General features: G+C 39.0%; 1 protein-coding gene across 1 annotated transcript in view; it reads right to left on the minus strand.

Moving 5' to 3' along the window:
- Positions 1 to 9,650: 9,650 nt before the first annotated feature.
- The window catches only part of BTAF1 (B-TFIID TATA-box binding protein associated factor 1), a 44,723-nt gene continuing 27,307 nt past the window's right edge, over positions 9,651 to 27,066 (minus strand). Inside the window, exons 19-38 of the mRNA XM_062000814.1 lie at positions 26,699 to 26,902; positions 25,340 to 25,766; positions 24,088 to 24,278; positions 23,000 to 23,153; positions 22,799 to 22,908; positions 20,672 to 20,873; positions 20,112 to 20,260; positions 18,299 to 18,451; positions 17,681 to 17,802; positions 17,310 to 17,477; positions 17,056 to 17,133; positions 16,844 to 16,973; positions 15,268 to 15,409; positions 14,985 to 15,115; positions 14,389 to 14,514; positions 13,236 to 13,388; positions 12,467 to 12,678; positions 12,170 to 12,329; positions 11,454 to 11,624; positions 9,651 to 11,236 (exon numbers count right to left, since the gene is read on the minus strand). Coding sequence (XP_061856798.1) covers positions 11,090 to 11,236; positions 11,454 to 11,624; positions 12,170 to 12,329; positions 12,467 to 12,678; positions 13,236 to 13,388; positions 14,389 to 14,514; positions 14,985 to 15,115; positions 15,268 to 15,409; positions 16,844 to 16,973; positions 17,056 to 17,133; positions 17,310 to 17,477; positions 17,681 to 17,802; positions 18,299 to 18,451; positions 20,112 to 20,260; positions 20,672 to 20,873; positions 22,799 to 22,908; positions 23,000 to 23,153; positions 24,088 to 24,278; positions 25,340 to 25,766; positions 26,699 to 26,902 — 3,330 coding nt within the window. The 3' untranslated portion in view covers positions 9,651 to 11,089. The remainder of the gene's footprint in view (positions 11,237 to 11,453; positions 11,625 to 12,169; positions 12,330 to 12,466; positions 12,679 to 13,235; positions 13,389 to 14,388; positions 14,515 to 14,984; positions 15,116 to 15,267; positions 15,410 to 16,843; positions 16,974 to 17,055; positions 17,134 to 17,309; positions 17,478 to 17,680; positions 17,803 to 18,298; positions 18,452 to 20,111; positions 20,261 to 20,671; positions 20,874 to 22,798; positions 22,909 to 22,999; positions 23,154 to 24,087; positions 24,279 to 25,339; positions 25,767 to 26,698; positions 26,903 to 27,066) is intronic.

Here is a 27,066-nt window from a genome sequence, read left to right on the forward strand (position 1 = left end):
TAGCTTAATTAGATAGTGTGAAAAACAAGTTACCTCATCAACCTTTGTAATTTTCAGGGATTAATTAAGGGATAATGTTTGCTGCAGAGAACTTTATGAGGCAATAAATAGCTTTTGTGGCTGATTAAATGCCAAAGCAAAGCTGATAAAGGCATCTAATAATAGCAAAAGCCATTTAGTGCCTGGAATACATCTCTGTCACAGACGCAAGTCTCACTGTATGACAGACAGCAGCAGACTAACAAACACAGAGGAAGTTTCCTTATCTCTAGAGACCTTGAATAGATTAATAAGTTCATAAGGCACAGCCCCAAATTCAAGTTAATCCTCACTAGCCAAGAAAGAAACAAAAAGCAGATGAAGATGGTGATTTTGCTGTTCTACCTCAACACCTGACAAGCCACCCCCTGGGGCCAAGCCCCATTGCTTTACCAACAGGCCTATGGAACACTCCAAAAAAACCACTGGAGCACCCACTACTCCTTGGCCTTTCTAGCAGCAGCTGAGCAGTATTGCTGCTGCTGGGGGAGAGGACGGCAGCCCCACTGCCCTCGATCCTGAGGTGTTTGGGTTTTTTTGGGGGGCGCACAAATGCAAATACGAGCTGGGGATTCAATGGCAGTATATGCATGTGTGTGGTTCGTCATTTTGCAGTGGAGGCGACCGTTGGTGCCTCAGAGGGAGGAGGGTGCCGGGGGGAGCCTGCCCCGTCCCTCACACCATACGTTAACTTGGTGGTGTGACCATGACTTATGGAAGGCTCTACCGGTGGGGTGGCCCTGCTGCCTGTGGCGGATGCAACTGCTGCGTCTTGAGAGCAGGCGAGCGAGGACCTGCAGGTTTGAGGCCTTTTCTTCTATTATTAATGGTTTTTTAGTTTTATTTTGAGCCCAAGGGATGGTGAAGTCATGAAGGGAGCCCAGGGCCTCGGAAGCTGTGTGTAAGGGTTTCAGCCACAGCCTCGCAGCCAGTGTTGGGCCTCGGAGCCTGTGGGTAAGGGTTGTAGCTTCTTTGGGTTTCCAGGTGGACGGAAGGAGCTGGCGGGGTGGGGAGGGGGCTGTCTTTGCAGCTATCTGCTACTTAAGTTTATTTGGACTTCTAGGCTGGCTGGTTTGTTTTCTCCTCTGGTGGTGGCACGCCAGGCTCCTTTGATGGTGGCCAAAGCTGCATTTCCTGCTCAAGTAGGAAGAGGACAATGCGGCGCATGAGGCTCCCAGAAGTAAAGCATTTAAATCTCTTCCAGAGCAGCACTGTGGTGGCTTTGGTAGCTATGATCACATCTGTATTGGAGGCAAAAATACTGCACAGTGAGTTGTAGGGAGAAATAAACCAAACAGATAGGGAAAATGGGCTGATGGCAAGTGCATCTCATGTCCCTTCCTTCACTTTCCCTGGCCCCACACAGTCCATGTAAACTGTCATGATTTGTTGTTTGATTTTTTTGGTGGAGTTTTTTTTCCCCTCCACTCTTCTTGCTTTGTTTGCTGCCTTGCTCTTCAGCTGATAAATAACAGGCACAGCCAAAGAGTGATGTAACATGTAACTGCAAGAACACACAGTTCTGGATTTGATAAACAATAATTAACTACTGCTGACTGCGCCGGCTGTGAGAAGCCTGAAATGCTGATCTCATCTTGCATTTCTTACCATGGGTGGCAAAGAAAGTAGAAATATCGACCCTGAATTTTGACACATTGTCCTTTCCAGCTTGCGAACAAACTGATAATTCAACTGATATGATGCTTAAGTGGATGAGCGTTAAATTAATTGTAAACAAATACAGACATTGATGGGTTGGCATTGCTGTTGGTTTGGTCAGTGTGCATGGCTCTTTCCTCTGCAACGTCTTGAAAATACATGCTCCTGAATATGAGTATGGGCAGTATTCTGACTTGGTGCACAGAAATGAACATTGCCTGTGTTCATGTAGGTATCCAAAGCTTCCAAATGATCAGGAAATGGCACCTCAGTACTTTCTGTTTGGTTGATAAAACTGTTGTATTTTCTGAGTGACGGACGATAGAGACACCAAGGGTGAACAGTTGCAACTTTCCTGGAAGTATTTTATGATTTAGACTGAGTGGGCAGTTCAATGAAGAAAAATGTGGGCAGCATGAGGAAATAGGTCAAAATATAGTGTAGCATTTTCCTAAAGTCACAGTTGTTTTGCTAGCACAGTCAAAAGTCAGTTTTGCTCCTAAGTGAAGTAGCTCTGATTCAAAAGAGAGGCAGGAATCTGTGTTATTTTCTGCAGGTTGATGTCTTTTTCATGTCTTCCTTCTCTGGCTATGGCACAGATTTTGTACAGTTCTACTGACATTTTTCAAGCTCTGTTTCCTAACTTGCAAAGGCAGCTAGATTTGAACATCTGCATTAGCTCTTCCCTTGGCTTATCAGTACAGATTTGTACTTGAAGCCTTTATTTCTAGGATTCTAGGCTGTGACTGATAATTAAATCACCGTAAGTGCAGCATGAGTCATGCAAAACAGGGTCAGAATACATAAACATGTATCTGGAGAGAAAATATTTATTCAAAGAGAAATAACACAGAAACAGTAGCAAAAAAGCATACCAGAGCTAACCACTCAATTCACTTGCTGCGGATGTGCTGATAAGTATTCCTGTTTTCTTGATGGAGTATCTAAACAGCCAGCCTGCACAAACTATGAAATGTAATTACTCTGGCATATGGGAAATTTCTGGCAGGCACAGACTTGGCACGGACAGCACAGCATCACCCCGCAAAGGCCCCTGGAACCAGACTCTATTGGAGACACGGCCAGCATGTTCCCATAGTTCAGCTATTTCTGAGCCTCTGACAACTGCAGATTAGTTCAATTTGCCACATTCCTGGAGCAAACCTTTTGGCAGGTATTACTCTTCCTTTCTCCCCGTTTCTGCACTTCAGCCTTTTCTACTTTTACTGCATTTTTTTTGTACCTGAGTCTGAATTCATAGGTTTGAAGTTGCTGCTCTCTGGATCAACTTCTTTCCCTTGTTTAAAGAGGGAAATTGAGCAGTAAATGTTTTTCTTCAGTGTGTGGAGTTTTCCTCTTACAACTTAGCAAGTCTTGGTCTGAATTTCACTTTGAAAGAAAATATTGCAGGTCATCATGTTTGGGAGTGTATATTTGTTGATCTTGTGCCAAATTAATGGCAGACACCCAACACCGAGTTAGATATCCACATGACAGAGCTAAGAAAATAGCACAAGTTTCGAGCGTGTGACATTTTTAAGGTTTGGGGGAGGGAAAGGGGAAGATAATCCAACAAAGTTCCTAAGTCCATGTCAGAGTTCCCTAGTATTACCTGGTGTTAAGCAATTTATTTCTTCTACTATTTCTTCCATTTAAAGTATTCAAGATTTGGCATAGTTCAGCATTAGAGTTTGCACAGTCTTTGACATATTATATGCAAAAGTGGATTAAAGTAGCAACTTTTTAGTCAGTGTACATTTACTCTTAGCTCTGTTTGTGTAAGCAGCAGATCTACTAATTTTTTCATGGAATCTTGGAATGTTTGTCTGCACAGCAGCTTCGGATTCTGAAAACCAGACTCTCATCCCATTCAGCAGTATGTTCCTACGGTTTAATGAGAGATCGGTGGTGTACCAGTCTTGAGAACTGTACTATTATGAGGAATGACACGTTCAAAGTGATGATGGTTGAGGGATGGCATCTCACTCAGCTGGCATAGCAATGTTAGGACTTGGAGAGTCACTGAACTGGATGGCCTCCAGTTGATAAGAAAAAAGTCTGTCAGGATTGATAGAAATTGCATTTGTTGTGTTACAGCTTAAATCTTTCTCCTGAAAGCTCCAACAGTAGTATTTGAAATGTAATTTTTTCATAGTTGTTGTCTTTTTTCTTGTAAGTAGGTGTAATTTTTCAAACCCGAGCTTGGTGGCTGCTGTACTTGTCAGTCAGGATATGAGCATCATTCCTGATGTTTTGAAAGACTGAGCAAGTAACCTCATTGTGTGACTGCGGGTATTCTTACATGGGCACAGTGAAAGCACCCTACCCTATCCAGTGGTGTTACACCATCTGTGCCTGGAAAGTTCTAGGTATAAGTTGAACTTAGTGTGTTTCCCTTGTGCAAGCACCTTATGACCACAAGTATTTCCTTAATCTTGCTTGTTTAGTGAGATCAAGATTTTGTTTCCTTGTCTTCTACAGTACGGTACTAAGCCTGTACCACACCTTTTACTGCTCAGACTTCAACCATTCCTCTGAAGACAGCTGTTTTTAACTCTCCACTGTCTGCTTCTGATACTAATCATTATAATATCCACTAATGAGATAATGAGATATCTCATTATCTCAGTTTTATGAATCATTAGTGAGATGAGGAGGTGGTGCTTCTCCTTAAGCCTTGGCCCTCCTCTATATAAGTTACAAAGAGACAAATCTGTTAAACTTGGGTTCCTGACATAAGGTACCAGAGACATATTTTTATGCTGACTACTCTGAGAATTAGCAGGTCTTCATACCATAAGACTTCAGCTTTAAGTGATGGGTCTCCCGGTCTTAACTCCTTCCAACCAGTGTAAATAGAGACCTTAATTTTACTGAAATTGTGTTTCATGAGATGTACTACACTGTCTTGAAAAATCATTTACAATGAAAAATAATGTAGTAAATCTGTTTAAAGTATTTTTGCACAGCTCTACTGATGGGCGAAGCAGAAGACAAGTGTTGAAAATGTTGATCTTTGCATGTGCTGGTTTGTGCCCGTGCAATGCTGGCTGGGCACAACTTAAACGGAGATGTAAAGTTGCAACTTTGGATCCTTAGATCTACAAGAAGTTCATTAAAATAGCTTAACTTTAGTAAAGGGTAAACATTAAGACAAGGCACATTTTTACTTGAAAAAACTGTTGCAGAGCACAGCATAACCCAGCAGTAAGAGTGTTTTCTGATCAGTCAAGAAGTTTTTTTAGGATGGGCTACGTACCTTAGCCCATGTAACTTCATTTTACTTTTTGAGGTTGTATGCCTTAGTAATCTTTCTTCAGCTTCACCCATATTCAACTCTTCTTTAGTACTTCTGCAGGAAGCACTTTCCTTTTTAAACCCTTTGTAGTACATTCATTGTGGAGGCAATACAAATGAAAATGTGAAGATGTGCCATTTCAAGGTTCCAGTACTCTGCCTCGCAAATAAATACACAATTGTGTGTAACAAAAAAAAAGCAGCCAAACCAGCTCTCAGCAGTAAGAGCTGGAAGCATGTGCACCTGTAGAATTCATTGTAGATCATCAGGCACAAGTTTTTGGTCCAAAACTTAGTTTATAGAAATATTTTCACTGTAGAAGCACCTTTACCTCACCCAAAATAAGAGTAAATACATTTTAAAATGTCCTCTTTGTGCATGACTCCTGTGACTGAACAGTTATAAACATCCAAACATGAACAACTCACTGTAGCATTTAACCAATATTAAAATGTTGAGTACTGAAATGATTTGCTGTCATAAGCTATTCTGAGGATTTTGATTGCTTTAGGTACAAGGTGTTGTTAATACCAAGGCACTGAGAGGGTAAGCAAGCTATTATTTACTGCTAAATTTTGGACAATGTAGTAATTAATTAAAGGAAGGGTGTTATGGAAATTGAGATCCTGCCCTAATGCCAGAGGCTAGTGAAAGAAGTGTCTTAAAAACAAACAAAAAGCCAGCCTGGTTCAACATGCTTAGCTGTCGATCAAGAAAAAAAGATACTTAAGAGCTTGGCACAGACCTTCTACTCTCTATGTTAACGTTAAAGGTACCTTACTACAAACAATAGAAAATCATGTTTTTGTTGTTCATTGTATAAGGCTTGTGAATGGATATTCATTTTCTTACTTTATTTAGGCTTATGGCTCAAAGGCTGCTCTAAAGATGTGGATTGCCAGTTTGTTTTTTGAGATCTGCTCACTTGTTTAATACTTTCCCTCTCCTAATGCTGCCTTCATACCTGCAGAAAGCTCTGCTTGTGCATGCACACGGCAGAGAGAAGCCCTGCATCTCCTTCGGTCACACCCAAGATCACTGTTTGAATTTAGAGCTCTCACCCTGCTGTTGTACTGTCCTCACAGAAGCACCTGCCAGGAGTGGAATCCCTGTTCTGGAGAGGGCAGTTTTGTGAGTCTCACATCCATGGAGACTCTCCTTTGTTGGACAGAGTCCCCCATTGTGGTTTGATTGTGGTCTTAGCTGCCGGAGTAGCAACTAAAACTTGACATCTGAGCAGTGAGTTAGCTTTTAAATAGTGTAAATTAACAGGTATCTCTAAACCTGCTGTAGAGTGTTGAGCCAAGAGTTTCTGACATGAATTCATGAATTCAAAGGTCACGTCTTTTACTAGGACACTGAAACAATTCAGATTAATAATAATCTCTGGAAGGTTGCTTGTACTCAGAGAGCTCTTCTTGAAGTAACTTGCTTAAACGTGATTTAAAAGGTGAATTAATTTTACTATAAAGCATCTCCCTGCTTGGCTTAAAGAAAACACTGGCTTTTAGGCTTTTGATTGCAAAGCAACTTACCACCAGCCACAAGGCAGTTATTGCTGTGGTCCTTCAAAGATTTAAAGCTTGGCCAGCGCCAAAGCTATTTAACACTGTATACTTAGCTGTATTTAACACTACATTATTTGCCATTTGTAAGCAGGTGAATAAAATCTTGTATATGTGAATATTTTAATCTTGGAAATTTTCCTTAGCTCCTAACATGGCTGAAGTTGCCCTACTTCTGCTTCAGTTAAGACTTCATTAGAAATAATGTGTGTGCTTATTGCCTTAGTAACCTGTATAACCATGGCAGGCTAGTAAAGCTGGGGATATTACTAATGATAAGTGCATTTGTCTCTAAGTCTGGTAATTTTAAGGTAAAATACAAGCTCTCTAGAGATAATGGGCATCTAGTACAAAGGACTACAGCAAAAGACAACTTGAATTAACCTGAGTTAGACTAAATCATAGGTATGCTTACCTTGGATCTTCAGTGTAATTTTTGTCTCAGCAAGGTTGATAGAAAACCTTCAAAAGCGTAAGCAAGCAGGATGAAAAAAACCAACCTACCTCACAATAGCCATAACTAGATTTGCTGAAAGCAAACAGCCTCCTGCTTAAATGGATTCCAAAGCTGGCATGCATGGAAGAAGACTTGTCAGACTGATTTCATATTTTAACAGACACTGGAGAATGCATGTTTATGTAGACTTGGGCCATGGTTGCACAAGGTAACTTCTTCAAGTAGGATTAAAAGTAGCTTCAAGTAGCTTCAAGTAGGATTTAAAGCAGTCTTAGGTTGAAAAGCACCATTATGTACACAGCTGTTGCAAAGCAGTTCTTACAGCCCAGAACATGATCACCAGTAAGAGGTAGTTATTTTTCATGAATTAGCAAGCTTTCAATCTGAGACTACATCGGTAATGTGGAGGTGTAGCTGTTGGTCTTTTAATGCAATTAAATAATGGAGATAGACCAGTAACTCAGTGCAAGGATCAAGCCTTGGCATGTGTGGTTCTACTCACAGTTCATGTTTCTTGGGGCCAGCCATGCCTGAACTTGCAGTCAATTAAAGCTTTAGGCTCTGTCTTCATTAGCAAGTAATAAACTGCAGTACAAGCAAAAGGTGGAGAACAAAACAGTTGTTGCTGAGATCCTGACACCCATGCACTACTGTGGTGGTTTTGTCTGTACCAGCTTTTGGTAGCAGGGGTATATGGGAGTGGCTTCTTGAAACAAAAAGCTGCCAGAAGCTTCCCCTGTAACTGATAGGGCTAGGGCCAGTCAATACTATGGTGGACCCACAGCTGACCAAGGCCTGGCCAATTAGTGATGGAGGTAACACCTCTGTGATTAATGTATTTGAGAAGGGGAAGAAGTTGCTGTACAGTGGCAAAACAGCAGCAGCATCAGGGAATGAGAACATGAGAACAACATCTTTGCAGATAACCAAGGCCAGTGGAGAAGGAGAGGGAGGAAAGTGCTCAGGCACTGGAAGAAAGATTCCCCTGTGACCTGTAGTGAAGATCATGGTGAAGTGGCTGTACCCCTGCAGTCCACAGCGGAGCAGAGATCCACTCACAGCCTGTGGAGGGCCCCACACCAGAGCATGTGGATGCCCAAAGGAGGCTGCAACTCTGTAGGAAGCTCACCCTGGAGCAAGTTCCTGGCAGGACCTGGGAACCCCCTAGAGAGAGTGAAGCACACACCACAGAACAGGTTTGCTGTCAGGACTTGTTATCATGTGAGGGACCTGCCTTGGAGCAGCTGAAGAACTGTTCACCCTGTGGATGACCCATGTTGGGGCAGTGTCTGAGGAGCTGCCCTTGTGTGAAGGGACCCCTACTGGAGCAGTTCATAGAGGACTATGTCCCATGGGTGGGACCCCCTTGTAGCAGCAGTAGAAAGTGCAAGGGGGCCTCTCCCCAAGAAGCAGCAGCAAAGTCCATGTGCAATGAACTGACCCCAACCCCCATTCCCTGCTGCCGCTGGGACAAGGGGTGGGGAAGAAGAGGGAGAGGCCAGGAAGGAGGAGTGGATTCATTTTTATTTCTCATCTCCCTGTTCTGAAAGTTCATTACCAAATCAAGGGGAGGCTGTTTTGCCACTGATGTCAATTACTGAGTGATCTTCCTGTCCTTATCTTGACTCACAAAGCTCTCATTATATTGCTCTCTCCTCTGTCCACTGTAGGACGGGACAACTTGGTAGCCATTTGGCACCCAGCCAGGGCTAAATCGCCCCAACTATCATTAAAGTTTTTAGAGCAGCCTAGAAATAAAACACATTTCTAGTTCAGCCCAGACCTTGGTCTGGTGCAGCTGAATACCCACTAAACAGGTCAAAAGCAGTTAGAGGCATTGCAAAAGCCTATTTCTTGAGGTTGGCTGCAAGTGAATTCAGTTTGTTCACTGAGAGCACTGCACAAACAAGCCAGATCATGGTAAGTGGTGTGCTAGCTTGGAAAGCATCAAAAAGCTCTTGGTTAAATAGTAAACGTACCTAAAAATGTTTTTTATATACTTAGTGCAGTGTTCCTGCTGGTTTCCATTTTGTAAGTGTTAATTCACAGAACACTTAAGATCAGTCAGTACATACAATGACCTTGAAACAATTATTCTTGTTTCTGCTGCACTCCATTTTGCAGATGCAGGAGTCTTTTTGATGTCACTTCCAAGAAAGCCATCATTATTGTGGTTGCATAGCAACCTAAAGGTGATAAATAACTGGTTTAAAACAGCTGTGTATTTCTTCTCCAACAGGAGCCAAACAGTTTCCTACCACTGCAACTAATAAAAACTCTTGAAGAAAAACATATGCAGTGTTTTATGACTAAATAAGAGGTTTCTTTATTCTTGTTCTTTCTGGGCACTATCACCAGATTACTGCACTGAGTTACCTTAAAGTACTTGGTATTCCAACATTATAAAATTTCTCTGCAAACAGAACAAGCAGCCCCACCTTATCTTCTCTCCGGATCATCAGCTGAAAACAAGAGAGAAATGTCCAGTGCAGGAAGGTAGAAGTGAACTTCTATAATACTGGTAACCCATCAATGATTTCCAAGAACTTTAGTTTTTTTACTGAGTCAGCTACAGTGAAAAAGTCTTCTCTACAGAAGAAGACCCTGAACACGGACATAGGCAACATACAAGTTCTATATTCCCAGTTTTGTTTATTTTCATGGAATGCTAATTTAGTTACAATATGGCAGTTGGTAACTACTGAAATGTGACATTAACCTCCAATGCTGCAAAACAGTCTTGATTTATATATTGTTTTAAAACAATCTTATTTTACATAGTTGAGGTCTCTGGTGGTTTTTAAGCTCTGACGCTTAAGCACACAGCAAGCTACAAACCTTAGGTTTTATATTTATACATATAGTCTATGTATCCAGACAACTGCTGTAAGTTATTATTTATAAAAAGTGCATATACTGGTGCATATGCACATCTAGAAACACACTTTCACTACTGCCTCCCTTTTATAAAAAAAGCTGTGTAACGTACAGCCATATTATTCTCACTCACTGCTATTAAAAGTCCTTTACTAGCTTTGTTACACACTTCAACTATTCAATTCCCTCAAACCAAATGTAGGTATTTCTAGGTATATTTTCTCCTAAAGAACAAAAAAAAAGTCCTCCCTATTCCTTTAAGAAGCTTTAAATCATGCATCAGTTTAGTAAACAGTCACTTTAGCATGGATTGTAGAATCCTAGACAGTGTAAAATCTGCTCCTGGAAAACGTCTGTCTGTATATTTAATTTCTTCTTTTAGTTACAAAAAATATATAGGATTGAAACATACTGAATACATGCATCTCTCAAAGTGGCTATATTCTAGCCTTATAGATAAATTAAAAAAGTGCACCCCTGCTAACAGGATGCAAACATGGCCTCAAATAGGCCATTACCTGTGTTTAATATAGCTCATTGCATTAAAAAGTTCAAGTCAGCTGTTCTCTCAAGATGGTGTCGAAAGACTGAAGAGCCTAATATATTTATACTCAATATACAAAGATGGGTGCACATACCTAGTGCCCTTTAATTCAATACTTTCAAGGCTTCTAGGCTTTGCCTCTGGGTGATACAAGTCCTGAAATAATCTGAAAGTTGAAGTTGAAAATTGTTTTTTAATATACTATAAAAGCAAACTGTGTTTAAAAGAAACACATACACTGAACAACCTGAAGTACTCACTGAAACAACTGTACAAAACTATTACAGGTACAGAAAGAAATAATGGTGGACTTAGCTTCAAACAGAAGTAACACTTGTTAACATAGGTAAAAACTTGGTTTGTTTTCTTCTACTAAGTAGGAATTCGCAGCCGTTCAGAACAAGTAGAATTCAAACCACCTCACAATGTTTACACATTTAAAGTTTTTATACAGTGCAAATGTTTTAAGACAGAGTAACTCCCCAGTGAAACAGGTGACACTACTCAGTGCCAGTCTTTTGAAGATTCTTCTTTCAATAAGTCATATTTACACATTAAGCTAAAGGTTCACCATATATGCTTTGAAGTTTGCTGAATATCAGCAGAAAAATACGTGAACTAGCAGCAGTTGTATGACGAATATATGATGGTTACTTTAATGAATGCATGAAGTTTTCAAGACTGTATTCAGTGTCGTACTGTTCTTGATCCCATAGTTCTCCGAGGTTTTCGAGTACTGATTTCATTGATGCTTTCCCAGAAGAGGTAGAGGTATCTGCTTTTTCAGTTTTTCCATCCTTCACAAAAGAAAAAATAAATCAGTTCAAAACATTATTATGTATTAAGAACAACCTGATGATTCTTTTGGGGAAATATCACTTCCTTCTGTTGCAGGGAGAGCTATTCATCACTCCAAGTTCCCTTGTGCATCTGATGGATTTTTACATTTCAAAACAAAGTTTTTCCATGAGCTCACTCTATTTTTGGTAATTATTTGTGAAAATGGTTCTTTACCTTGTCAAGAGTGAACAGGTCAAGAAGCTGCTCTGTTCCCATGCTCTGTAGGCTTGTGTTTTCTTGGCTAATCACTGTATTTGCAATATTCATTTTGAACTTTTGAAGACCCATGATCTTCTCCTCCAGAGTTCCCCTGGTTATGAGGCGATAGACATTAACAACACGTTTCTGGAAGAAAAAAAGCATACTTAGTTACAAATATCATCTTCAGTATTCAAGAAAACAAAACCTTTTAGTATTCATCATCGAAAGGCTGGAAGCAGTTTGGCTGGAATCACCCTTCAGTAGCTGTACTCAGTCAAAGTCAGACTGATGTTAGATGAAGGTCAGCATATAGCAGAGGCACCTACAATTGCACCTGTACTCAGAAGTTAAGAATTCACTCCTTGTTACAGCTGTAGAGGGAGACAGTAGTCACTCTTTCCCTGTTGAGGCATCAGAGAAAGACAACCCTGTGAGGCTTCCCTTCATTTCCTTTTCTTACTGGCATTTCTTCCTCCCCTGAAGGGTGATTCTTCCCTAGGCCTCTCTCCTCAGCAGCTCAGGAAGCACAGAAGAGAAGGCATATCAAGTTGGGGTCAGGATATTTACAAGAAAGCAGTATGAATGGAAGCCTGGTGGAAACCCCTTGGATGTAATTTTTTCCTATGCTACAACCTCAAAGTCTGAAGAAACAGGAGTTCAACAAGGGAGAAAAATTAAGAGTTTTTCACCTGCCCAATGCGATGTGCCCGATCCATGGCCTGCAGGTCTCTCATTGGGTTCCAGTCATGTTCCACAAATACTACTGTATCAGCCCCGGTTAAGTTCAGGCCCAATCCACCGACGTGAGTGGTAAGCAAAAGAACATCTATAGATGGGTCATTATTAAACCTGCATACAAAATAGTTAAGCATGGTAAATTTCATTTAAATAATTAATTTAGAAGCCTCCACTGCTTTAAGGAAGACAAAATAAATATTTAGTTCATTATAGCTGGCTTCATATTGGTTCTGAAGGGATATCCTTACCGTGAAACAATGGAATGCCTCTGACCAGCAGGGATGCTGCCATCTAGTCGTAAGTAAGTAACTGAAGGTAACTGAGGTCTGAGAAGGTCATGCTCCACTATATCCAGCATGCTTTTAAGTTGACAGAAGATAAGTACTCTGTGCTGGGCTACAACAGCTTCTGTACCGCTTTCTGAAGATCCCCCATTCCCCAAACCACAGTCTAGCAGCAGCTTAAAGGAATAAAGCATTGAAATATATCATCAGAATGACAGAAAATCTCAAGTAAGTATTGACATTAACTGTCACAAGTAAAAATAAACAAACTACAGAAAGAAGTCTGTGACAGTCACTTAAATGACCAGGCAAAGTTTGGCTTGACTGTCAAACTACAAAAGATGTAAGAGTAAACACAACAGAGCACAATTTGTATATAATGACTAAGTAAAGCAATCCAACTTTGAGCTAATAGTCTCCTGTAAAATAAATAGGAGAAAAGTTTTTCTGTAACAAGATGAAGAGGAATAAGAAGCAGTAAGGCTTTTGACAAGACAGCAAAATTTCTCTAAATATCATCACCTTAAGCAAGCTTGTGCTTCCCTCTCCCCATTGAGTTAACAGGAAAAACAGGACATATGCCAGAAAAAACACACTCTATTTCATTTGCTACTTAGGTAGTGCTTTAAGGTCAGTTTTCGTATTGATGACGTCCTAAGCAAAACTTCTTAAGTTGTACCATCAGCAGATACACATTTAGGAAATGCAAGGCACAACATGCAAGTCTACTCACTTGTTTTAAAGCAGACAGCTTAGGTGCATGTTGGATATCTCGAAGGGATGAATTATGAGCTGCAAGTTGCTCTGTAATTCTTTTATATTCTGGGTGTTGGGTGGTTAACACTAGCGCTGGATGGTTGCATAGCTTCCGTAAGTATTGCAATGCCTTTAGTCACAAAACAGAGTGCAAAGAAGTGGTTAGCAACAATGGAGTTACAGAAAAAGGATGGTAAAAAAAGGATGGTGGAAAAAGGATGTGGCCACTCAGCCACATTCCACAATTTGGACTTTTAGCATGTACTTTCATTCAAAAAAAGTTCTACGTTTCTATTAAGGAAAGCTGTATTTCAAACCATACCCAACAACTGTTAGGTGCACAGTGACTTTAGTTCCTGTTGCAGGAACAGTACAAAGAAACAATGCAAAGATTACCATTTCTCACATCTTCATGTGAGGGTGGGAGACAACAGACAGATTTGGCAGCTGTGCAGAGACTTTGAGAATCATTGTTTCTGAGTAGCTAAGACTTAATCTGCAAATAGATGATCTCTAAAGGTCCCTTCCAACCCTGATCATTCTGTGATTATAAGATTGTGAACCATCATAAATTCAGATCTAACCTTGAGGAAACTTTTGTTCCTGGCACAGGCTGCCCAGGGAATGTGTGGAGTCCCCTCCAGAGGTTTTCCCAACCTGCCTGGACACATTCCTATGCAACCTGAATGAGGTGAACCTGCTTCAGCAAGGAGGTTGGAATGGATGATGTCAAGAGGTCGCTTCCAACCCCAATCATTCTGTGATTGAGATATTTTAGAATTTTGTAGTGTAACAACTGGAGACATCAAAATTAGTTCTCTCTTGTTTTGAAGTTTTGCACTTCTGGCAATTGGTTTTTAATCAAGAGTATCATCCAAGATCCACAAAATAGCTGAACACCAGTTGAGCAGAACACAGTAAAAAAATTTCCAACAGTTTTATATGACGAGACACACAGCCATAAGTGTAGCAGCTATATGTCATGTTCCAGGCTATCTGATCCAAACTCTTAAATATTTTATTGAGATCGTATGGCCACAAATGCATAAGATAAAGAATTAGAATAAAATGGTTATTAACCCCACAAATAGAGTTACCAAAAATAAAGAAACAACTGATGAAATCTGTACCTGAAATACGTGACCTGTAGCTTTTAGCTTTGGTTTTTCAGTTTCTTCATTCAGTGAGATTGAAGAAACTGTTTCATCTATATCACATTTGGCACGAGACTTGGCAAAATCCTCATAAAGCTGAACCTGTAGACCAGGCCCCAGAAAAGAGAATGAGTATGTTTTCCCCAACAAAAGTAAAGACAGTCATTTTCAGAATTTAGTTTCAAGCTCAAGTTCTCAATTATCACCGATCAGAAAAACCTATGATATGTAGCACAAGATCAACGTTAACAGTGGAATCTCTGGCAATTTTTTTTTTTTTTTGCTTGGAAAGTATTCTTTAAAAAAACACACCTGTAGATACCTACATATTGTTCTTGTAGAACAATGTCAGAAATTAAGCTAAAGAAATATTCTGCTGTACTGGACCAAAACACATACTAGAAAACTTTACATAGATTTTTAAACACATACTAGAAAAACTTTAGTCCTGTGGGCCCAGAAAGTGTCAGAGCTGCTGTAAGATTGACCCAGCAATACTGAAGTGATTCTTTTGTAGTCTTAACTGTACTGAAAAAACAACCCCTAAGCTTCCAGACACTTTTCAAGCATACCTGTAGAGGACTAAGAATACAGTAATAGTCTTGAATAATTTTGGGTGGAAGATCTTGCAGTACATCCTCTTTCATTCTCCTTAGCAGGAATGGCAGAACTTGGCGGTGCAGCGCTTCCATTGCAAGAACCCCTGGGCAGGTAACAGAAGCAGGATTTTTGGAAAAAAAATCCAAAATATTCAGATTCCTCTATCCCTTGTGTTGTACCTGACCAAACTTTCTCTTTTCATTAAGCAGTTCTCATTTAAAGGAAGAAAACCAAGATTCAAAATTTGGTCCTTACCAGCCTCTTGTTCTCTACTGGAGCTTCGGGCATCTCTACTTGCAAGTATTGGCTTGCCATAACGAGCTGCAAATTGGCGTTCAGTACCCAAAAATCCTGGCATTAGGAAGTCAAACAATGACCACAACTCCAAGACGTTGTTCTGAACATAAAAAACATTTGTTAAATTATTTTCCCAAGTAATGAATTGTTACAAGATACCAGCAACACTTTTTATAAATATTTAGTTCTGCCTACAAAACAGAACACTTCAATATACATTTGAGCTCCTGGAACTTGGTGGCTCTTTCATCAACCCAAATTACAGGAAGACCTGTACATGCACCTCAACATAGAAATGGACTTTGTACCGTGTCTGACACCTTAACCATACCCTGCATTGTTCGGGACAAGAAAACCCAGTAAACGTCTGTGGTCCTAATCGTGTAGGAAACAGATGCTCCACAGACAAGTCATTAGGATGAAGCCCAAAATACAGAGTTACCAGAACTGAATTTCTTGCTAATTTCACTAGAGGCACAAAGAAACAATATCACCACAACAACCCCCAGCAGCTACAGGCGTGGGGAGGAGTGGCTGGAAAGTTGCCAGGCAGAGAGGGACCTTGGAGTGTTGGTTGACAGCAGCTGAACACAAGTCAGCAGTGTGCCCAGATGGCCAAAAAGACCAATGGCATCCTGGCCTGTATCAGGAACAGTGTTGTCAGCAAGAGGAGGGAGGGGATCATTCCCTTGAGCTCCCCTTTGGTGAGGCCACACCTCAAATACTGTGTCCAGTTTTGGGCCCATCTCTACAAGGAGGACATTGAGATGCTGGAGGGGATCCAGAGGTGGGCTACCAAGCTAGTAAAGGATTTGGAGCACATCAATAAGGAACAGTTGAGGGATCTGGGGCTGTTTAGCCTAGAGAAAAGAAGGCTCAGGGGAGACCTTATCACTCTCTACAATTACCTGAAAGGAAGTTGTAGCAAAGCAGGGGTCAGTTTGCTCTCCCTAGTGACAAACAAGAGAACAAGAAATGGCCTCAAGTTGCACCAGGGAGGTTCAGGCTGTATCTCAGGAGGAATTTCTTACTTGAAAGGGTTGTCAGGCATTGGAAGAGGCTGCCAAGGGAGGTGCTGGAGTCACTGTCCCTGGAGGTGTTTAAGAGATGGGTGGATGTTGCACTTAGGGAAACGGTCTAGTGGTTGATAGGGCTAGGACAAAGGCTGGACTCAATCTTAAAGGTCTCTTCCAGCTGAAACAATTCTATGATTCTATGATTCTAAATGTGCTCTTCCTCTGCTCTGCCTGCTACATAAAGAACAAGTGGTAGACCAAAGTCTTGCTGCCAACTTTTAGGCCCCACTAGTACCATGGATCCTGTACCTGTTCCCCTACACATGGGTATACTGGGAAAAGAAAAAGATGAAGTTGCAAGCAATTAGCAAGAAAAGGTTTGGTTTTTTTTCCCCCACAATGTATACTTCAAACAAGATAATTCTGATTAAAAGTACAATAAAACAGACTGCAAAACAGAGCTCTTGGTTGTTTTCTACTACTCGCCCAACTCCCCAGGAAAAAAGGAAAGCAGTTACCTGGATTGGTGTCCCAGAAAGAATGATCCTGTAGTTGGCAGTCAACTGCTTTACGGCTTTGGACAACTTTGTTTTCCCATTTTTTATTACATGGCCTTCATCAAGAATGCAGTAATTGAACTTAATATTTCTAGAAAAAAACACAAGACTTAAGTAGCATTTAAAATTCTAAGCTATTAACAAAAAACCTCAGAAAACAAACCAATTCTTACCTAAAGAAGTCAATGTCATTTCTTACAACATCGTATGAAGCCACTATGAGATTGTGTCTTTTCACCTGGTGTTGCAATCTTAAGAAAAGAGGCAATTATAACTAAGACGTTCCTTACATACATTTTTATTTCAGCCCTTAAAGGTACCATTGCAAGTTTTGCCATGCCCACAAGAAGAAAATCAGTAAAGTGATTTGCAAAACTGTGTATGTGATATTTTACTCTACCCAAGTTTTAAGTGCAAAATATGTTACCTCACTCTCTCAGTAGGAGGTCCTGTATAGTGCAAAGGATTAAGATACTCTTTTGAGCAAAATTTGCCCACTTCGTCCACCCAGTGTCCTGTGAGCGTAGGAGGGCACACCACCAAGGAAGGGAGAGGAATACTGTCCACCAGTTTTGTTCTTGCATATTCCTGAGCCCTTTGAGAATACCAAAACAAATTTGGAAAAAATGTTTTTCACAAAATAGCTGAGGTTGGAAGGGACCTTTGGAAGGCACCTGGTCCAACCCCCTGGCTCAAGCAGAGCCACCTACAGCTGGTCGTCTACTACATCCAGTTATCAACACAGATAAAGCCTATCCTTAAAGCCTTTAAGAAAATATGTTATTTGTTTAAGCTTACCTGAGGCAATGATCACCGGCAAGAATGCAAATGGACTGTAAAGTTTTTCCTAAACCCATGTCATCACAAAGAATTCCATGAAGTTTGTATTTATTGAGAAACGCCAGCCAGTTCACTCCATCCTGAAAGAAAATGAGAGTGCCTCTGAAGTAAAACCAGTCTTTTGGCTACTTAAGCTTCAGTTCAAACATCTATATGTTCTGTTATCCATCCCTACAGAACTATGAGCTTGTTTCCCCACCACAAATGTATCCAACTACAGCCCACTGACTGAAAGTATAGATAAAGAAAGGGAGAAACATCAGCAGCTACACCATACAATGAGGCTTTGCAGTGGTGAGTTGACAGTCAGCCGAAGCAAGACATGGTCCCTTGGCCATTTCCTGAAAAAACTGACAGAATCCAGAGGGAATGGGGGAAGATACAATTAGAAGAAAACAAACAAAAAACTGACTACTTAATTTGCTCTTCCTTACCCAAGAGTCCAACATACACACTGCATAGCTAAGAAAAAAAACAAACCACAAAACCCCCCTGTACTTGAACAATTCCTATCCTTCCATAAAATCGTATCAGACTAGAGCTTAGTGCCCTTAAAATAAAAGTATAAGCTGTTACCTGCTGATATTTTCTGAGCTCTGCTTTGATTGGTACTGGAATTTTATAGTTTTCCAGTTTTTTTCCATCTAATAATTGTTCCAGAAAGTGACGTTCTTTAGCTTTCATTTGGATTAATTCTTCAGACATGTTTGGTGGATCTGGTATCCCAGCCTAGGAAAAGATTTTTAAAGCTTTTAAAAAAAGATTTTAAATGTGATCACTACAGTACTTAATGCTCATAACAGACACTAAGAAATAAAGTCTCACGCTAGCTTAAACATTTTTAACAAATGGCAAATATCTGCAATCCTAAATTGCATAAATCCAAACTCAGTGCTACACTTCTTTGATTCCTTGCAGATAACTCATACAGAGTTGTAGGGTGCAAAAGAAATTCTGTATCAAGCTTTTCAGGGCAATCACACAGAAGAGGGGAAATCCTGGTCACACTTGTAAGATTTTACAGAGATTGAGCTATTGTGCCTCTAATCCTTAATCAAGCATGTCCCTAGTCTCTATCAAACTGCCCCCTACTCTTTCCACTGAAATGACTCCAACCTGTTTACAGTTATCAGTTTTAGTTTCTTGTTTGGCCTAACATTTAAAACTGTTAGCATTCAAACAACTGTCCCACAACAGTACTGGTGTTTTCTCTCATTATTAATCTACTTCACTCTTGCACATTTGTAAATTTACATAAGAAATAGTTCAATATAGTACTAAACTTCCTTTAATCAGAAAGGGAAGTCCTAACAAAGTTCTTGAGTAACTGTGGAAAAGAAACATGCATGGATCACACACATGTAGGCAATTATACAAGTATTCTATATTTTTAAAGAGCTGTTCACTAAATTCTATTAAAACAGCTTTTAAAAAATAGCCTAAGTTCCATGTGTTCCACAGGACTGTATTTAGATGAGTGTAAAGGGCAGTGGTGGGAACGGCACTGGAATAAACAGCAACACTTTAGAAAGTAATTTCTACTTCTCACAACTTTTTCAACATTTCAGTGTAAGCACACAGAAGGTAAGTGCTCTAAACGGAGCATTAGTTTTCAGATTTGAAAGTTCTACTATGCTAAATTCAAAAATTGAGACAATGAAAGATTCCAAACCCATTAAACTGACTTTTTTTTCATTAGAAACATGCAAATACATTCTGAACTGTCCTCTATTACCATCTGGTGGTGAAAATAAGTAATTAAGAGCTCCGCAATCCTCAAACTACAGTATTAGAAAGTGTCTGAGGTATGCAAATTGTAACTGAAAAAAATCTGTATTGTTTAAACACTACTAGATCATAATACTCAACATTTCACCCAAAGCTTTAGGGTTAGGCTTTATTTTAAGAACTAGAAATAAGTAACTGTACTTAATCTCCACACTATTTCTATTACTGCTGTTTCATTTTTTTCCTTTTAAATCAGGATTGGCTTTTTATACACTTCTCTTGACTACAGTGAGAATATCACATGTACCTAGGGAGAGCACACATGTCACTCCTAAGACTTGAGCCAAAACTAATAAAAGCAGCATTATATGAAAAACCAAAAAAAAAAAAAAAGAATCAGTGAATATACACTTAAGCTTCATGTACACAGCTGAAGTGAGTTTCTTAAAAGAAAAATTTTAATTTAGAAAATTACTAACAGAGTCCAATTTTACTCATTTTACATTATAAAGGACTCACTTTCAATTATCTGTTATGGACTCAACATCTATAAAAAGTTACTTATTCTGAATTTAATAAGCCAGAAACTTGGACATTGCTGTGAAAAAGTGAATACAGGACAGTTCATATGCTTGGTGGTATACTTACAACTCAAGCTTACCTCAAGAGGCATTAGTCTAATTAGTGTTGCAAAGCACTGAGTGGCCATAAAACGTACACTGTTCGTCTGATCACTCATTCTACCCAAAACTGGAACCACTAGAAGGACAATGTATGGAACAATACCAACATCCAGCTGCTCCATTACACCTGGATCAGTTATTAAGGAAACATTTTTCACCAGTTCAGGATTGCCTGATATCAGTATATCCCTGGCAGATGCCACACAATAGGACAAAGTCATTAATACATTGCATTGGGATGAACAAGATCTCTACTAATAAAGAAATGGCAGGGAGGTGTGGGCAAGTCTGATCTACTCAGTTACATTTAGCCTAGTGAATTCCATAGTTTGAGAAATTGAATTATCTCCACCAAATCTTCACTGGGTAGCTAAAGGTAATGGAAATAAAAACTTCAATTTCTTATCTCTAGGAGGAAAACAGCTTAATATTTTATTGCATTCCTCCTCCCTTTTTTTTCAGGCAATCATCTTTTTTCCCCCAAAATTATACAACTGCAAAGAGCTTTCTGCATTTTTGAATACTCAAGCAAGGATACATGCAAGTGCTTCAATTGCACCTTCTTGTTTGGTGTTGTCATCTATTGCTCCCAACCATGGTAGAACCTTCTCTAGAAAGATATTCATTGTTTCCATGGTTGCTATTTTGCTCATAACACCTACACAACGAGCAGCCATGTGTCTCACTGCAGTGCTGGGATGTTGAAGGCACATACAAAGATGAGGCAAATGTTGTATTAACTGAATAGAAAAGTACAGAGGGAAAAAAGGGTTAATTGAGTTCTAAATGAATTACTGAATTATTTTCAAGTAAACAATCTTTAAGTCTCTGTTGCCTTCCAAAGAACGCTTTAAATGGCTTCTTCACAAAATCTGATTATTTAGAAGTGAAAAAGAAGAGTAAGACAATTAACTTTGAACAAGTATTAATTAAATTATTTAAATTCAAAGTACCAAAATACTTAGTATTTCAGTGAAAACATTACAGAAACACTTGTAACTGTAGAAAGTGTTTCACACTGGAAAAATACAGCATTATGACTCTGAACTTTTTATTAACTACTGCTTAAATACAGATTCACAGATTAAGGAATTCCTTCCAGCTACCAAACTTTGCCTAGGCTCATGACATATGTTTAGGCAGATGAATTATCCATGTTAAGAGTTTCATAACAACTGTGTGACAAGAAAGACACCTAGAAAAATATCTACATCTTCAAGGGGGTTTGTGTGCACGTATGTGTTGTTCATCAGCACAAGTATGTTTTCATGTCAGGTCTTAAACAGATGGGGAAATTTTTCCTAGTGTGGAAGTCCTTTAATATTAGGTTTGATGAACCACCTTCTGACTCTCTATGATTTTTTGGTTTTTTTGAAATCCATATGCAGTATTAGCAACTCCAAAACCAAACTACAGAAACCGTGTATAGATATAAAAACATGTTACAAAAATCCTTCTATGGCATGTGCTAAATTGACTCAAACTCACTTCAGTATCTTATTAAAATAGCTAAGAAACTTTTCCATATGTTCCATATCAATCTCCTCCATCTGCTCACAATTCTACAGCCCTTGCTTATATCCATCCTCTCCCAACACATTCCTCCCAGAGTTCTGGCCTACTTATTCTTTGCATGAGAGCCTTTTTGTGTATTTTTATCATCCAGATGTCCTTCTTCCAGTGCTACTATTTTTATTCTGAAGTATAGTACTGCAGATAGACTAGTACTGAAGACCATGTTCAGGTGTAGGCACAACATGCTCCATTTCTTTAACTTTCTGTTGTGTTGTTTTTTTTTTTTTAACCACTATTTTACATTCAGCTGATCCTTTCACAGAACTATACTAACTCCAGGATCACTCTCCTACGTAGAAACAGTCAGTTCAGAACCTACTCCTATCCTGAATGTAACGTTAATTCTTTTACACTGAGTGCTGAGTAAAAAGAAAATTTTAAGAATCAATCAAATCCAATGTACTTGGAGATAAACCAAAGTCTCCCATAATTTTTGCATTTCCTGGTCAGGGAGCCTCTCTGCCAACCTTTAGTCTGTTACACCACAGTCAGGCAGTAAACTATGTTGGCTTTATTATTACCCTTTCTCCCCCAGCTCTGGCCACACAAACTACATGTCAATCTCTTACAAACCAACCTATTTCAGTCAGCCATATAATGCAGCACAACATTTTCATCTGTACTTTAGCAACAAAGAGAAGGCACCATATTATCAGTCTTTTCTGCAGGTTTAGGGAATCTGGAATTAGAAATCTGGATCTTAGTTCTGTGTTATTCTATGTTAACACAACAGCAAAAATATTACCATAACTCAAACTTTAGACACAATCTTGTTTGGGCATCTCAGAAATTATAGGTAGGTGTTTGCTTTTGTAAGCAGCCTGCATAAACAAATACAGAACTTAACATCCTATAGAGAACAGAGAAAAACAGCTTTAAAGGTTAACAGCTTATCTGCTGAAGACAGAAGGCTGTATCTTCAGTTCATCAAGAGTAGGATACAAGACTTTGAAAACAGGGAGGCTAGCAAGTGAATAAAAACACCATTTGTGCTAAATTAGAAAGCCATCTAAAAATAAGCCTTATGGGAAGATTTACAACAGTGGCAAAGAACAGACTAAACTGCTTCATGCAAAAACTGCTTAATTACCAGAGGATGTAGCTGAGTATCCATTGAAGCTGCTGTTGTTTCAAAAACCTGCAAAGAATTTACTAGCTCTTGGGCAGGAGCATCTCCTTTTTCCAGTAAGGACTTCCGGTCTGTTAAACAGAAAAAGTGTTCAGCTTAGGATTGCTATACAGCCCCCTGGCTACCAGCCCCTCCCCCTGCTTAAATCAGAAGAGTCATTACCAAAATTATTTATGTGAATGTTGTTCCTTAGTGAACCAACCATAGCATCCCAGAGATGTGGCAATCCTGTTGCCATTTCAGCACCAAAATGTTTAGCTATAGTAGATAAGGCAAATTCAGCTCCTCTTCTTTGTACAAGATAAGGTTTCTGAGCCTAGAATTAAGTAATTTAACAAAGTGAGGACAGATACATTTAAGAAAAAACTATTTTTAAGGAAGCTCCCATTATTACATAGGCATTCAGTTCTGACCCTGTTTATAGCTACCTACAAGACATTTGCTGGTCAATTTTTTCCTAAGTTATTTACTTTATACAGTTAAAAAAAATTAAAATCTTGTATAGCAAATAATTTTAATCCTATAAAGTTTGTGGTTTTGACTTTTACTGACACAAACCCAATTCACCAAGAGGTTTACCAACCAGTTCCAGCTCCGCTACCTCTGATATTGCCAATATACAGACACTAAGAATGGCAACACACTAGTACAACTTCCCCAAAGCAGTAACTGATTTAAGTCCTTTCTCTCACTCCCATCTTCTTCAGGAAAAGGAACTGATTAATAATTAAAAAAAGAAAGATCACTTTAACAATTAAGAGTAAGCCCCACAACATTGTTTAGAAACCACAGTCCTAAACCATTAATTTAAGTCCTAGGATTTCATTAAAACATGTTGAAATTTTATATGAACAAAAAAAATATTATCAAATGTGAAAGTCACACATCCATCCTAAAGCCAATCACATTTCAAATACTGTTTTTAATGTTTCACAGCACCCATTGAGCATTAGAATGACCAACAGTAACGTGTTGAACAAGATACAGTTTGTGGAAGTCCATTTGCATGGTTTAACATTGAGATATTTGTATTCTGTACCACGTCAACTATTTCAGGAGTTATTAATTTTCTTAAAGACACATTTGAAGATTTAAAGTATCAACAGCAAAGACAGCTGCTTGCATCAAAATTTTATATCAACTTAGCTCTCTCATGAAAAGATCCTAGGAAAGATTCCACCACTTCCAATTCAAAGGAATGGAAGGAGGGATGGATTTGCATGGTGCAAACATGAGTTCTTGAAATTTACCTCATCAAGTTCTGTAGGAATGCTTCCACTACTGCCAGTGGGGAGATCTGCAATTGGGGCTTTTGGAGCTTTTGGAGTAGGACCTCGACGACTTGTGATGGCAAAAGCAGCTTTCTGATGTCTGTATAATGTAATTATTCCCCTGTGCTTAGTAACTGTATGATGCATCCCATCTTTGTCAGAGTTGGGCCCTAAAGGAAAAGAAAACAAATGGTAACTTAAATATAAGGAAAAACTACTTTACTGTAAGAGTGAAAGAGTACTGGCACAGGCTGCCCAGGAAGGGTGTAGAGTCTCCTTCTCCGGAGGTTTTCAATCCCACCTGGATACACTCCTGTGTGACCTGATCTAGGTGGACCTCCTTTAGCAGGAGGTTGGACTAGATAACCTTTAGAGGTCCCTTGCAATTCCTACCATTATGTGATTTCTGTGAACTTACACTCCAGTTTTTAAAACACAGGTGGAAGTGACAGCATGTTACCTGCAGATCTTAGCATGCTTTAAAGACATGTCAATGCCCTCAAGGACGGAAAAATCTTAAGTACTGAGTAGGGTTACTCTGGAAAGAGCACATTACAGACTTGGCATAAAAATATAAGTGTGCAAACTACTACAAACTTTTACTCAGCAAGAAATGTAGGTTAAAAAAACTTCATGTGAATATAAAAAGTTCGTACAATTTTTTTACATGAACAACACATTATGTTCTAAAGTTTAAACAAAATTATGTTGTGTCCTTTCTAAGCTATTAAAAATTTTTATCATACCACCAGATGCCACCAGTATCTTTGGATTTTTTGATGTTTCTATTTATGCTAATGAGCTTAATTTTCTATTCAGACATGAATGTTATTCTACTACACTCACTAGGAAAAGAATAAAAGGTAAAATGGTCAAACCTTAAAGAAGGTTAGAATCTTTGAGAGTATTAAGGTCTTAATTGTGTTGTTTATTCAATCCATATGTTTTTAGTGACTGAGTCATTTCAAGAAAATCCATGATCATAGCATGCACAGGACTATTCCTTCATTTTAGAACACTCTCCACATCTTTTGTTATCTTACTTTTAGACTATGGAAAGTAATACAAGCCAGACTTTCTTCTAACAGGCTAATAAACGAAGACTCAGGTGCTGGCATTTTAAAAGTACTGAACACAATACTCAAATTTAACTCACTCAAATACTCATTTTAACAGTTCAACGACAAGCATGGACATATTTTAAGAATCCCAGCAGTCTTCAGCATCATACCTTTTGAGTTTTCATGGCTACTCTGAGGCTGTGCAGGACAAGCTGCTAGGGGGGTGAGATGTGGATCCACACAGAGAGAGTTGCAGAGATTTTTTATAATCTTTGAGTTAGGACAAGGAGATCTTGTTGTACACTGTTGAAGTAACTTTGCTATACATGAAGCCACATAGTTTTGTACAAGTGTATTCTCCTCTTTTTTGATAGCTTCCATTAAGGGTTTTATAACAGGATTTAGTTTTTCTGGAAGTTGCTGCAAGTTCACAACTGCACATGCAGCAAATGTATGGACTCGCAGATGCAACACTTGCCATTCTTGATTTGTTTCTGTAACAGTCATTTGGACTTGTTGTCGTTTACTGTCCAACTGTTGTAGAATTTTAGGGTTCAAAGTAAAGGATGATGTCACTTCATTGAAAACAGAAGTAACCTAATAAAAAAAAGAAGATAGTTACAAATCTATTTACTGTAAACAACAGGATATCGTCTGAAAACCATGGTTTTCATGGCAGAACATGAATCACTTCACCAGGTAGCATCATATCCATTTTTCCAGTAAACAGCAGGAAACACTCCAAAATGTAATTTCTGGAATCTTGAACACCAGCTCAATGGGAAAAAAAAATCTAGCATTTGATGAATACTTCCAAATTCAGGTTTCCAAAGCTGAAATTGGAGTTTGCATACTAGTCCAAGTTTAGATTGTCCAGTATCTGCCAGATGTATCCAGATATTCTAAGCAAGATACAGGCATGTGACATAAGCAAGGGGAAAATGCTGTATCAATATGAGAGGCTGGAAATTATGTGGCACGGTTTCACACAGGAAGGAGAACAGATCAGGGCTGGAAGAACCTTTTTATTTGTTGCCCCAATATTATTAGATCTATTTTTGCTAACAGAGCTGTTCATGTCAAGAGCTACCTTTATTAGCACATCTAACACTCAATGTTTTCAGGTTAATAAAAAGACAAAGCAATTGAACAACCAGGAAAAAAAATCCCACTAACACACACACACACTTTGGGGGGCAAGAGAAAGAAGATCTAGAATTTACAAAGTTTTACATATCTTTTAACAGTGATTTGAAGGAGTTCCAGTCTAGTTTGTTTCCTTCTGTCTATATTTCACTAGTGAATTTACACATGGAATCAGAAGATTGTAATTTTATCTATCTACCTTGCACTCTACTTGCTTTTTGGCATAATCTGGAAACATCACAGGGGAAGTGGTATCTATTATATATCATGCGTCAAAGGATGTATAAAGTCACCACATTTTTTCTGAAAGTTACTGTGTAATAATTACACTGAAGATATTTCAAGACAAGAATAGACTTGAAGGCAAGCATGCCTCTACTTACCAGCTCATTAGCTTGATCTATTGTAAATACACTGCAGTTTACTCTGTTCCCAATGTCAATGTGTGCATCAGCTAACAATGAGATGAGCTGCTTACATTCATTCTGCATTCGTGTAAAAGGTACAGCAATTTCATCATAATAGAGGTGTTCAGAAAGGACCCCAAGTAAGCGAGGTTGCACACACACAGCCACAGTTTTACACTCCTGTAACAGAGGACATTATTTGTCTTTCTGAAATATCACAATTTTTTTTGTTTGGTTTTAGATACTAACAGTGCAATCTAGCTGCAAAAATCTAGTTTCCCCGAGAGATAATAAACATTTGTAACCCAGAATATTAAAGATTCTAAACAAAATCTTCAGTCCAC

Source organism: Colius striatus, chromosome 8 (assembly GCF_028858725.1).
Source record: "Colius striatus isolate bColStr4 chromosome 8, bColStr4.1.hap1, whole genome shotgun sequence".
NCBI lineage: Eukaryota > Metazoa > Chordata > Aves > Coliiformes > Coliidae > Colius > Colius striatus.